This window comes from Dreissena polymorpha, unplaced genomic scaffold, assembly GCF_020536995.1.
Source record: "Dreissena polymorpha isolate Duluth1 unplaced genomic scaffold, UMN_Dpol_1.0 chrUn006, whole genome shotgun sequence".
Lineage (NCBI taxonomy): Eukaryota > Metazoa > Mollusca > Bivalvia > Myida > Dreissenidae > Dreissena > Dreissena polymorpha.
In genome coordinates this window covers 701,609-716,384 of record NW_026273320.1, presented here as the reverse complement: position 1 = coordinate 716,384, position 14,776 = coordinate 701,609, and the positions used below count along the sequence as shown (strand labels likewise).

General features: G+C 33.6%; 1 protein-coding gene across 42 annotated transcripts in view; it reads right to left on the bottom strand.

Annotated features, from left to right (window-relative positions):
- LOC127863352 (uncharacterized) overlaps positions 1-14,776 on the bottom strand; it is a 95,360-nt gene that overhangs the window by 38,880 nt on the left and 41,704 nt on the right. For 22 of the 42 annotated variants that reach the window (XM_052402780.1, XM_052402782.1, XM_052402783.1 and 19 more), the window contains 2 exons: positions 14,504-14,581; positions 4,576-4,641 (listed from right to left, as the gene is read on the bottom strand). The exons of 12 other annotated variants lie outside the window; for them this stretch is intronic. In XM_052402780.1, coding sequence (XP_052258740.1) covers positions 4,576-4,641; positions 14,504-14,581 — 144 coding nt within the window. The remainder of the gene's footprint in view (positions 1-4,575; positions 4,642-14,503; positions 14,582-14,776) is intronic. 8 more of the 42 variants (XM_052402787.1, XM_052402800.1, XM_052402797.1 and 5 more) reach the window with 2 other exon arrangements.

Here is a 14,776-nt window from a genome sequence, read left to right as displayed (position 1 = left end):
TTGGGGTCATATTGGTAAACAAGTATGCAAAATATAAAAGCAATATGTCAAAGGATATAGGAAATATTTGGGGTAGTACGCAAAGTTTAACATAGATTTATCAATAATATGCATATTCTAAGTATAAAAGGGGCAATAATTCTGTCAAAATGCTTAATACAGTTGTATGCTCTTGTTTATAGCTGGGGGTCATGATGGTAAACAAGTATGCAAAATATGAAAGCAATATGCCAAGGGACATTGAAAATACTTGGGGTAGTACGCAAACTTTAACATTTGCTGCATATTCTAAGTGGAAAAGAGGCCATAATTATGAAAAAATGCTTGATAGAGTTGTCTGCTCTTGTTTATAGGTTGGGGTCATATTGAAAAAACTGTATGCAAAATATAAAGGAAATATGTCAAGGGACAATGAAAATAATTAGGGTAGTACCAAAACTTTAACATTTGCATGCTAACGCTAACGGAACGGAATGGAAACGCCGACGTCGGGTTAAGTTGGATAGCTCCACTATATATATTTCATATATAATAGTCAAGCTAAAAATATAACAGTAATAAAACTAACTTATATTTTAACAATATTGCTAACAGCAATTTCAGTGTGTGTGTTTTTTGTTCAAATTTGGGTCCTGTAGGGGGGCCCATTCTCAATGGAAAAAAATAAGTTTTTTTCCCAAATGGGACCTGAAAATTCCCAATTGAAGATTAAAACATAAATAATTTGTTTCAATAAGTTTCAAAATTTAATTCATCTCAAATCCAGGTCGATAAGTTCAACCTTAGTAAATATAATATTAATAGTACGTTTATTCTCAATTTACAGTATTTGTTGGCAAAAAATGAACAATACTAATTTCCCTAATTTAGTCAAATTTACGCAAATTTTTCTAATCGAAAGGGACCGGGCCCCATTCCAAAAATGGTGAAAAAAACACACTGCTGAATTGGAACTAATATCTATTAACACAGGTTAGTACAACAATACAAGCCTTTTATTGCAATCTTATTTCAAGGCTTTCAAAATTTGAAATTCAAGCATTATAATTATTACAGAAAGAACAAGATACTGTCACGAGATACACCCATTTGAAGGTTTTGGACAACTTGATAACATTACCATGACCCATATTTGAACTTGACCTACATATCATGTAGACACAACTTCTGACCAAATTTGGTGAAGATAGGATGAAAACTACTTCAATTAGAGAGCGGACACCATGCTAAATGCTGGATATGCACTAAGTTACATCATGACCTACCGTAATTACTCTATGTTTTCAGACATCCCCCTTTTTTTAGCAAAAATAATTATTTTTCGTGACTCTTAATTTTCGGACACACAAGTTTTCGTCCATAATTTATGTCTCTAAGTTTTCGGACAGTATATTTTACAGCGCTATTTTACCAAATTTCGGTACTGTTTTCGATATCTAGTGACGCTTTGATCATGGGGTTTAACAATCAGATTAACATCATTAAACATGGCAGGTGCATGCCTGAGGGCAACAGACCATTACATTTGCGTTACTGGGCAAATAACCTTGTAAACCGTTATTAAAAAATGGTTTCGCCCGATAGCATAAGCGTTATGACGATTACCAGGGGTAGTGCCTATTAAAAGTTCAATTATCTACCGCAATGGTACTACCCCTTCTTAGTAAAATAACTGTGAAAAATACTAAACGGTTCGAAGTGTGATGCACCCTATTGCAAGTTTTACGAACAATGAAGATAACAACTTTTGGAAATGAACAAACAAAGAATTCTTAGTGTTTTTATTGCGTTAATTACAGGTTCATACTAGCGAGTATGGGTACATCACATGCTAATCTTTGAACTCGTTGGTCCAAGTACAACCTTGTAGTACCTTTCTGTCAAATTATTTAAGCATTTAAAATTATTTAAAATGCAGTGCAAACATATATAACTGTAATTTATACCACACAGCATGGTATTTTACAAGCGTGTGCTATTACCGGTAGTCGTTGATACAAATGACGCTATTTTAAACACTTTAATTTTCGACTCTAAGTTTTCGGACACCTGTACATTGAGTAATTACGGTAGTTTTTGACCTGGCATGACCAATATTTGTACTTGACCTAGATATCATTTAGATACAACTTCTGACCAAGTTTGGTGAAGATCGGATGAAAACTACTTCAATAAGGGAGCGGACACCATGCTTAATCCTTGAAATGCACTAAGTGACCCCATGACCTAGTTTTTGACCAGGCATGATCCATATTCAAACTTGACCTAGAAATTGTCTAGATACAACTTCTGACCAAGTTTGGTGAAGATTAGATTAAAACAACTTCAATTAGAGAGCGAACACCATGCTAAACCCTTGAAATGCACTAAGTGACCCCATGACCTAGTTTTACCCGGCATGACCCATATTCGAACTCAACTTAGATATTGTCTAGATACAACTTCTGACTAAGTTTGGTGAAGATCTGATGAAAAGTATTTTAATTAGAGAGCGAACACTGCTGTGGACACCGCCTGCACACCCGCCAAGGGTGAAACTATAATACGTCCTGTTTTTAACTGTATTTGATTGAAATGAAAAAATGTATGTATAAACGTAAATATGCATTTGAAATATCAATCAAGTGGATGTATCACGCTCACATGAGACCCAAAGGAACTGGTCTGTTTTATTGTGAAACATGTTCTAATCCAGTTTCATAAAGAATGGATAATAAGTGTGGCCTCTAGTGTCCACAAGCTTTTCCTTTAATTTTTCCTTGTAGACTTGTTTAAATCAATAGTTAGCTAAAAATGATATGAGCTGTGCTCTGTGAAAAGGAGGTTTGATGCCTGTGCAGTCCTCACAGGCTTATCAGGGACGACACTTTCCGCTGTTATGATATTTTTCGTTTACAGAAAGTGTCTTCTTAGCAAAAAAAAACAAGTTCAGACGTAAAGTTTCCTCCATGATAAGACTGTGCAGACTGCACAGGCTAATCTGGGACAACACTTTACACACATGCCTTTAACCCCATTTTCACAGAGCAACTCATATAGATTTGGGCTCTGAAAAACATTAAACATGTAGGTGTGATGTCAAAAATACAGGTACACGATGGTGACCATCCATGCCATAATGACAATTAAAGGATATTATAGTATAACAATAGATTGCCAAGCAATATGGTCCCCTACCAGTGAAACTCCACCATTGTCAGATTTATTTTTTATTTTTTTGTATTTGTTGCCATAGCAACCATTATTATTGACGTAGGAACAAAATTAAATGTCGTGCATAACCTCCATATTGCCATCTATCCATATTTTAAGTTTCATGAAAAAATATGAAGAACTTTTAAAGTAATCGCAGGATCCAAAAAAGTGTGACGGACAGACTGACGGACAGACTGACAGACAGACTGACAGAGCGCAAACCATAAGTCCCCCTCCGGTTTCACCGGTAGGGGACAATAAGGATTAAAAGCCATTTTTGGCAAGAGTTGGTATCACTAAATTCATGGCTTCCATCTAATAACTTTCAAGCATTCAATTGAAATAGCAAGGTCACATGTCTTTGTTAAAAAGCAGATCAGATGCAGATTAAAGGCTATGAGTTCATGCTTCTGTTGGGTGTTATTGTAACTTGGGCTATACACGATAGTTAAAATAAGTCAAATGGACACAGAATAGAAGTCAGATTGACAATGTCAATGATTTGTTGGTGCCATGATACTACTAAGGAAGATAAAATGTCCTGCATCATGTGTCATGAAAAAATGGGTCTTATTTCATATGATGCCAGCATAGCTACAAACAAGCCTGCTGACTCTCACAGTTTGGTCAGTATCTACGGTGTCTGCTATAAAATCATGCAAGGTTTCGTGTTCTCATAACCAGACAAGGTAGCTCCTGACCAGACTGTGCAGACCCTCTTGCTGGGCTGTAGCCACTCTGGCAGCAAATCATGAATGGTTTAAGACTCATTTTTGCACGCTGTGGGTAAACTTAACAGCACTTATGGCTGTGTGTCGTTTCTATCTACAAAGGAAGTAGAATAGCCATGTTCTGATTGCTACTGTGTACTGTTAATATCTACAAAACAGCTATGTTGTGAAACAGGAGGTACATCATTGTGTGAAGTTATAACCACACTGCTACAAGGTACTATACTACAACAAACATGGCCACTACCAGCATATACGGCAGTTAGAAAACAAAGCGTAATTTCATTTTTGTGTGTGTAGATTTGATAGTTTATGAAAGTCAAATCTAATACTTTTAATAAATATCAAAATATGTACTAAAATATAAATTCAGTAACATGTGTCATGAAATGGACAGTTATTTATAATGCACAAAAACTAATGTATAACGTCAAGAACAAAATGAAGGTAAATCGATTATATAGTTACAAAACACCATTTTTTTATAAAATTTATTTATGCTGAAACTGTTCCAACAAAGTTTGGCTCACTTTGAGGCAAAATAAATCTGAAGCACGACCAAAGCAATATACATACTAACATCTATACTCGATAAGTTTATATTGTAGCAGACATTAAAGCTTATTTATTATTCTACGCATGACAATACCTCGGACCGATTAGTCCTAAAGGCCAATGGAACTTCCTGATCCTTGTCAGCAAATGTTAAATCCAGCTAAGTATAGACAACACAGACGTCTTAGAAAACAATAAACATGACCTTAAAAATGAACCCCCAAAAAGCTCATTCACAGTGCTTCAGGTACATAAACACCTTTATCATTCTTGCAGGTGAGTAGTCTTTGTTGAAAAAAAAAATCTTTTTTTCCTAACCATATTTTATTCAGTACAGAAATTCATTTTAGGGTAGTCAATTTTAAAATGCATGAATGTAGCAACAACAAGAGCTGTCACCATAGGATGACATATGCCCCCTATAAACGCTTTGATAGAAGTTATGAGCATTTTTCGAATCCTAAACGCAGATTTCGAAACCTAAACGCTGACCCTAAGTTCAAGGTCAAGGTCACAGGGGTCAAAATTTGTGTGTGTATTGAAAGGTCTTGTCCATATACACATGCATACCAAATATGAAGGTTATATCTCAAGGGACATAGAAGTTATGAGCATTTTTCGAAACCTTAACGCAGATTTCGAAACCTAAACACGGACCCCAAGTTCAAGGTCAAGGTCACAGGGGTAAAAAATTATGTGTGTATGGAAAGGCCTTGTCAATATAAACATGCATACCAAATATGAAGGTTATATCTCAAGGGACATAGAAGTTATGTGCATTTTTCGAAACCTAAATGCAGATTTCGAAACCTTAACATGGACCCTAAGTTCAAGGTCAAGGTAACAGGAGTAAAAAATGTTGTGGGTATGGAAAGGCCTTGTCAATTTACACATGCATAACAAATATGAAGGTTATATCTCAAGGGACATAGAAGTTATGAGCATTTTTCGAAACCTAAACGCAGATTTTGAAACCTTAACGCGGACCCTACATTCAAGGTCAAGGTCACAGGGGTCAAAATATTTGTGCGTATGGAAAGGCCTTGTCCATATACCCATGCATACCAAATATGAAGGTTATATCTCAAAGTACCGTACATTCGCGGCCATAAGTCTACCTCGGCCATAAGTCGAGGTGTATAATGTGGCTAGAAAAACTTGTTTTTTTGCCTTGACTCTGCCATAAGTCGGGGGTAAATTTCCTCAATATCTCAAACATGTTTAAGTGACGTTTTAGTCATGGTTCTGAGGGCTTTTGCACTGGCAGTTGACCTTTTTTGGGATATTAATAATAAGAATATATTTAAAACGAAACATTCAACGTTTCAATTATTTTTTATCACGAAAAATATATTTTATTGTTCAAAATCATATTTATATATCATTGATTATTTCCAAATTAATATATATTTCACAAATCAAAATTAGTTTCCCATTTAACGTAATAACTTTCAGAGTTTATATTATGAGCAGATATTTTTGTATTCAAATGTAAGTGCTATTGATGTGAAAATTCGTTAAAATCTTGAATGCAGAAATTCATTATATGGTCAAAATAATTGTAACTTGCTCTCAAATAATCAAAAACGCTTTCGCCATTATGCACGAAACACGTGAATTTACCAACACTCGCATCGCTCGCTATTCGACTGTTATATACATATTCGTAAATCACGAGATAGCCAAGGAATATTTTCTGCATTCTGGAAAAACGTCTTATCTAATAATTCTAAGCAGCTAATCGAAAGTAATTGTGTATTTAATATGTCCAATTACACTTTTTAATAATCCAGGGTGAGTGCGTAATATTATTATAATCAAACAATGAATGAAATCTTCACTCAGATAAGATCTATTTATTTACGAAACGATTATGCTTAAATTGTGGGACAGTTGTGAATAAAATCAACGAAATCACACCTTCATCCAATCAAAAAATATACCATGTGAAGTTGAACAATAGCGATTGGTTAAAGGCGTATCCAACGATAGAGTAATTATTTTTGATTGGTCAGAAGTAGTTTGTAGCAGAACCTTTGTGCATATCATTAACGGATAACTATTTAAGGCGTGACGCACATGATCAAAAGGATGCCAACACTACACTTTACACTTTGATCTTAGTCAAAAGGCTGAGAAGCGATAATTGGTGGCATAAAGACACCTGCACCTGTTGACAGTTTGTATTTACACGGATTAACTTTAAATGGGTACAAGTGTCAGCAGTCGATTTTCTATTGTTCTTAGCAGGCAACGGACGATGTATCAATAGACAAATTGCTATGTATAAATTTCGCCACTATACCGTACGTCACAAATGTTTAATATTTTCGAAGTTATTTTTACATGTTTTTATTTGGACTTATTACGAAGATTAATGAATTAAAAACCAATGTAAACATGCAGTATTTTGTTATCGGCGGACATTTAAGTAAAAGACGAGTTGGCCTAACCGTAAACAGTCGTCATTCCTCCGCTTCAGAGATTTATTACCTTAAAAAAAACGGCACAGATATATGTTTATTTTTATTTTTATTTAGTACCTCATCCATAAGTCGAGTTGACTTTTAGAGTCAATTTTGGGAGCGTTTTTAGGTCGACTTATGGCCGCAAATTTACGGTAAATAGAAGTTATGAGCATTTTTCGAAACCTAAACGCAGATTTTGAAACCTAAACGCGGACCCTATGTTCAAGGTCAAGGTCACAGGGGTAAAAAATTATGTGCGTATGAAAAGGCCTTGTCCATATACACATGCATACCAAATATAAAGGTTTTATCTCAAGGGACATAGAAGTTATGAGCGATTTTCAAAACCTAAAGGCAGATTTCGAAACCTAAACGCGGACCCTATGTTCAAGGTCAAGGTCACAGGGGTCAACATTTTTGTGCGAATGGAAAGGCCTTGTCCATATACACATGCATACCAAATATGAAGGTAACATCTGAAGCAACATAGAAGTTATAAGCAAACCTATTAACGCAAAATGTGAAAGAATGACGGACGGACAGACGGACGCTCCAATCACTATATGACCTCCTTTGGGGGCATAAAAACAAGAGCACTGCATAACAGGTGCCAACGCTCGGCTGCGGGTGCAGTTTTGAATAAATGAAAGCTTGTCAGACCTTTTTTTTTTTTTTTTTTGTTAAGAGGTCACATAGACCTTGACCTAGTGACCCCGGAATTGGTGTGGCGTGTAGAACTCATCAAGGTGCATCTACATATGAACTTTCAAAGTCGTAGGTAGAAGCACTTTGATTTTAGAGCCAATTTAAAGGTTTTATCACGGCGGACGACAAGCTGGCTTTGACAATACCTCGGGTTTTCTCCGAAAATAGCCGAGCCAATAACATCCAAATCTCAATACACAAACATTCACCAGTATAAACCCTGGTATACCGCACAATATTGTTACTTCAACGTTAATTGCCTGATACATAACATGCAATATTAATATTACAACATTCATTGCCTTGTGTATACCATACAATATTAATACTACAACATTAATTGCCTTGTGTATACCATACAATATTAATACTACAACATTCATGGCCTTGTGTATACCATACAATATTAATACTACAACATTCATTGTCTTGTGTATACCGTACAATATTGTTACTACAACATTAATTGCCTGTTGTTAACCTTAAAATATTGTTATTACACCATTCATCGCCTGGTCAAAACCATTCAAAACTGTAACTAGAACATTAATCACCCGCTGTATACCATACAAAATGGTTACTACAATATTAATTGTCCGATGTATACCATACAATATTGTCACAACAACATTCATTACTCATTGTATACCACACAAAATTAATACTACAACATTAATTGCTCAGTGTAAACCATACAAAATTGTTACTAAAACATGAATTGGCCACGGTATACCGTATAATATTGTTACTACAACATTAATTGCCTGGTATACACAGCAATATTGCACCTATAACATAAAATGACGGGTATATAACGTACAATAATATTACTAAAACTTAAATTGCCAGGTAAATACTGTACAATATTGTTACTACAGCTTTCTTGGCCCGGTATACACGGTACAATACTGTTACTACAACATTTATTACCTGGTATATACAGTACAATACTGTTACTACCATATTCATTGCCCATACACCATACAATATTGTTACTTCAGCATTCTTTTCCAGTAAACACCCTTAGATATTGAATTAGGATTCATGTCAAGCAAGAGCATAACTTACTTCATGCCTCAATTTGTAGTCCTAGTAATACAAGAAAAGTGGCTGAGGGGGAAAAACTACTTGGCAAGTCTTTCTAAATAATAAACTTACTCATTTTAATATGAACATTATAAAATGAGGCAGATTTTAATATACAAACTGATAAATCAACCACACATTAACTGAATTTTTTTAATGATAAAATTGTTAATTTGTGATAAAAAAACAAACAGATGTCTGATTAAATATGTTGCTGAAGTAAAATACAGTACAACTAAAATAAAGTTGTGTAGTAAGTGTAACAAATGTTTCAATTCCCATCAATATAACAAACACTACTTCTTAACATTGGCATTCATTATCAATGTAATGCATTCTAACAAAAAGCTGTCAAGGAACACCAGATTCAAACCGCACATAAAATATGTTGACTTTTCAGACCACCACCAGAATTTGACGTAAGCAAAAACTGTAAACCCTGCTCAAAGAATTAATAGAGCCCACTGCACAATCCAAGTTCTAAAAATTATAAGAGTTAGTTCCCTTAAAACAAATGAACATTTTTATTTAACATTCAATATGACCATAACAACAATCAGAATTAAGGTTTTGTTTTTATAGTGTTCTTTACCAAGCATGTTTCTTGTAATTAACGGTTGCCACTACAGCAACCTTTTCAGGATATATGAATAATATTCTTTTAAGTGATAAACCAGAATTAATAAATATGAAATGCCTAGAAATCTGTCACAACCAATAAAAATTAACATAAATATTTCTTTGTAATAAATTATAGTAAAAGCAATAACTTTAATTTATAGTTTTGTTTCTATTTTTAAATTACATTTAATGGATATTAGGCCATGTTTGAAATCTCCATTTTGAGTTTATAGTCTAGATTGAACGGCTATTTTAAAACAAAGGGTACATCACTACACGTACTGGGTACTAAAACTTTACGAGTATTGTGGCTAGAAGTCTAGAAACAATAAAAGTAGATATATGGTCTGTGCTCTGTGAAAAGGGGATTTAATGCATGTAAGTAAAGTGTTGTCCCAGATTAGCCTGTGTAGTACGCACAGGCTAATGAGGGATGACACTTTCCGCTTGTATATTTTTTGTTTAAGGAGAGTCTCTTCTTAACAAAATCCAGTTGAGGCGTAAAGTGTCATCCTTGATAAGCCTGCGCAGACTACACAGGCTAATCTGAGATGAAGCTTTACGCACATGCATCAAAGCCCTTTTTCACAGATTGAGGCCTATATATGTTAAACATGTTAAAACAACAATATTTGTCTTGATTGTTATACCCTGTTTTGGAATTAAAGGGGAACAATATTAATGTTCAAATGTTTCCAAAGGAAAGTCATTCTGGATGATTGGAATGGGAACAAAAGTCATCCCACATAGTGATGTGTTTATACATATTAATACACAACTTAATATTATGTACCACAAATAGGTTTGTTGTTGTATACATTATTATGTAATATCCAACATTTATTGGTCAGTGAGTGTTTTTAAATGGTATATTTTAGCTTCTCACTGCAGCTTTGCAAAAGTTGCACATTTCGATGTTTTCATATTTATGTGATATATTTGTGTATATATGTTCTATATTTCCATTTGTTGTGGTATAGTTGTATATATATATATAAATCCATGGTAAAATGATATACATGTACAACAAAAGAAATTTGTCAAAGTTGTATAATTTCATATTTATGTTCGATATTTTCATATATATGTTCAAAAAGTTCATATAAGTTTGTAATATCTTCATATATATGTGATAAAATTCTGATATTTATGTTGTATAATTTTCAAAATATTTGTGTGTTCTAAAAGTTCATATTTTTGTGCAATTTTTCCATATGTTTGTTGTACAATATTTTGCATCATGGGAAATATTTTAGGTTACAACCCACTAAATCATTTTGTATTCCTCTTTGGAGAGTTAGATCTATAGTGCTTTTTTTCTGAACAGTTCATTTCCTTTTCTCATTTTAAGGCAATTTCGCAATCCCACCAATCCTTTTTGTGGTTTTTAGCATAGGTGCTTGCACCTATGCTTAAGGTATATACCACATTTTGAAAATCCACATCGGTCGGTTACCTTTTATGAAGCCTTACCTGATCAAAAATCAGACGAAATATCTATTTAATTTAGCATATGGTAATTCTTACAATTTTTTGGGGGGAAACGTTTTTCTAACGTTTTCTTCCAAGAATATTGCTGACACCGTTTTTAGTGAATTTTTCTAAGACCGTTTTATGTCAAAAATCTTCTTATAACCTAAAACAAATTTCGTTCGTAAAACAATTCTGTTCTTGTTGATAGTGACCTCACACCTAATTTATATGGAATCCCAATTTCTATTTCCTTCGTTTACTGTTCTGTGAGAGGTCAAATGTTTACATAACTGAATTAATAAGGCCCTGGTTAAAGTATATGTAACATTTCATCGGTTAATTATAAATAGAAATTAAAACATATTCTCAGCAGGAAGTGGGGCATAAAGCACTTTTATTCTTTGAAAATGTGTAAAAAATGGCGGAGTACGATGAATGTTTTCTGATTTATGACATGGATTCTGACGTGCCTTTCTATGGATTTGATGAAGTAGAGTTTAAAAGTAAGAGATGTGTTAATTGAAGTTAAAATGATTTACTTTGAGCCAGAAATTTACGTTACGAGTAGAGTTAACGGTTTAAATGTGGCATCGGATTTAATGGATTCGCGTGAATTCTGGACGAGTGCTGTGTCTGTAAAATATTAAATGGAAAGCTGTAAATGTATCAAGTCGGAAAAGAAAACGGATGGTTGCATAATGGTATGCGTGAAATAATGTAATTCTACGTATTTATTTTCATAGTTATGTCATTTTGTAACCATTCACATTCGTCACTATTTGGAATTCCCGTTTCTAAAAATAGAGCATTTTGTTAACAAGGGGAGCGACTCGTGATGTCAGCAATCGTTAAGGCTACAATAAACTTAATAATCGAGTCATGAAGGGCTGTACTTTCTAAACAAATCATCATATTTTCCTCGAAGGCATGTTGTACACTTTGTTCTGGTTTTATCGTTTGGAGATATTGATAGGGTAAGCATAGGTGTTCACTACTTAATCCCTGAAATAGGAAAAAGTTGGAGATTAAAGTAAAAAATGGCACTGCAAAAGGTTACAATCCACTAGAAAACGGCCGAAAAAGGCGCAAAAACAGTCGATTTTGATTTGAGTCGAATTTGTTTTTGGTTTGAACATGACAAATCTTTTTTATTGCTTAAATCTATTCAGCTAAGAATGCCCGTCAAGAAAAGGTATGGTTATGGGGGTCTCTATGTGCAAAATGTTGTATTTATTTTCGCTCAAAGTTGTCGCTTTTACATCGAAACATATAAGGAAACTATTTAGTATATTTTGACCTAAACATTTACTTCAGCAGCATCTTCCCTGTATCTTGCAACTATGCTTTCAGCGCCATCGGCGCTCTCGTTCCTGTATGCTATGGCTGTGTCTTCAACATTCTAGTGCTTGTTATTGGGGACTTCATTGAACAATGAACGTTTTGCGTGCGTTTATTGAAGTACTATGCTTATTTGTCAAAATTGTAGTGTTAAAACCCTGTTTTCCGAGGGTGCTGGCATATGGATGATTTTTATTTTCTTAGAATGTGCGACAAGGTATCTTTTTTATTTCCTTTATTGTAAGAGGACAGATCCATTTTCAAAATGATACCAACCAGGCTTGCAAAGTTTGATATACATATTATATTAAAGGCAAAAAAAATAATTTTAAAGTTGGCAGTTTTATATTGTGACCCTATGGTATTTGTAATAAGTGTTAATATGACCAGAGTGGGGAATCATGTGATAGTCAAGATGGCGACTTCCATGCAGAGACAGGTATTTTTTCGCCGTTTGAAAACCTTTATTACTTTTTTTTTTAATGCCGCTCAATTTCAAGCCATATCAGTAAGAAAGTGATTAGCGTTTATTTTGTATTAAAATTCGATTTATATCTTTACTTAACTCGCTGCAATTTTTTTTATTAAAGCTGTAATTAGGTCATCCAGCTAAGAAATTTCATAGCAAGTAAAATCATTATATTGACTAATATTAATACAAAATAATCGTTAGTAAATTTCTTGCTGATATGGCTGGAAAAGGAGCAGCATTAACAAAATTAATCAGATAATAAAGGGTATACAACGGCAAAAACTATCTGTCTCTAAATGAGGGTCGCCATCTTTACTATCACGTGATTACCTCTCTGATGACTGGGTTCTATCACACATAAATGAAAATATCAAACACAAATATGAAATTATACAACACAAAATTTTCCATAAATATATAGTACAACTTGAAATACTATCTTTGTACAATGTATAAATACAATGTATAAACGGATGACTGTTATATTGTATGCAAACAGATAAAAGTTCAGTGAATATTTACGTTGTTGTAATTATATGTCCATCAAATTCATGAAAACTCAGAATTAAGACCACCTCGCTATTAAGACAACTTTTGAAAAGTCCCACAAGTGGTCTTAATAGCGAGTTTTCACTGCATTTTACAATAAACATTTGTTTATTATTAACTTATGAATTCAAAAGCAGTAAGAAGTGCGAAGTAGTACGGAATTTAAGCAATATGTGTACTCTTCAACTGGAGGTGAAAATGTACTGCAGACTTGTTCGTAAACAAAAAATTATAAGAAATCGGATGGCTCGAATTCCGGATGGCTCGAACTGTTGTTGCCGGTCCAGACGAGTTCGAGCCATCGGGTTTCGACTGTATATGGCTTAATGTAACATATATTAACAAGTATACCACATAGACATGAAAATACAGAACATACATTTATGTACAAATATACCACATACATATACAAACATTGAAACTTGCAACGCTCAACAAGCCATATCTCCCCCCATATACCCCCAACGCCAACAATATGAAATATGCAGCAAGTTGTAGAAATAACAAACTAGACCCTGTGGTCTAATCAGTATGCATGCCTCGGAGCATTAATTGAACAAAGTTTAAAGGGTACATTTTTAAATACCAAATATTCAACCTTTGGGTACAGTTGTTTTGAAGGAAAAGTCTATAGAACACTGTATTATGTGAATTGGGAATAAGACATCAAACTGGGAATGGACATCATTTTCTCAAACAAAACTATTCATTTCATGATCTACATTTATTTTTGTAATATATTATCTATAATTTAAGCTTAATAAGCAATTTTCCATGACTTTTTTATTAACAGTGATTGTATTTTTATCATTTAAAGTGTATTTTTAAACCGTGTCCATGCGCGGCACACGGTTCATTTCATAAGGATTTTTTTTTTATTAATAAATAATCCAGTTTTGAAGTAAAATCAATTTAAATGATGCTATTATATATGCAAGTATCTGTTTTAATTATAATTTGTCAAACTTGATAAATAAAACATATAAAACTGCATATTATGCACTTTTGATAAAACACAATTTATTCCCAAATTGATGTCTTATTCCCAATTCACATAATACAGTGTTATAGTTACAATAATGTTACAGAAAAACTTCATTAAAAAAGGGCCATATTTCTTGTAACTTTTAACTAAAATATAATGCACAGACAGACATACGAACAGACGTCCATGGTAAATCATGTTCCTTTGCATAGGGCAGTTACACAAAGTGTTAATCAACACACTCATACATTGACTGTGGAATAACTTTCATTAAAGGACGGAGGATTGAGAATGAAAAAGGAAATTTATGTGCGGTCATACTAACCCCTGGATCACTATATTTTGGCGAACCTGGAGGCCTATTCATTTGAAGTTCTGTAAACACCTTTTTCCTATTATCAGCCTAAGTAAGAAATAAAAGGATTCAATGAATTTCTAACAAGTGTTGAATACAATTAAATCATAAAAAAATATCAGCACACATTTTATGTTGCATATCACCTACAACATTTGTAAATGTTAAAAACTTTTTAAAATTGACTAATAAACCAGTTATATAAAACAGTAATATCTTTATTATAAAAATACCTGTAAAATA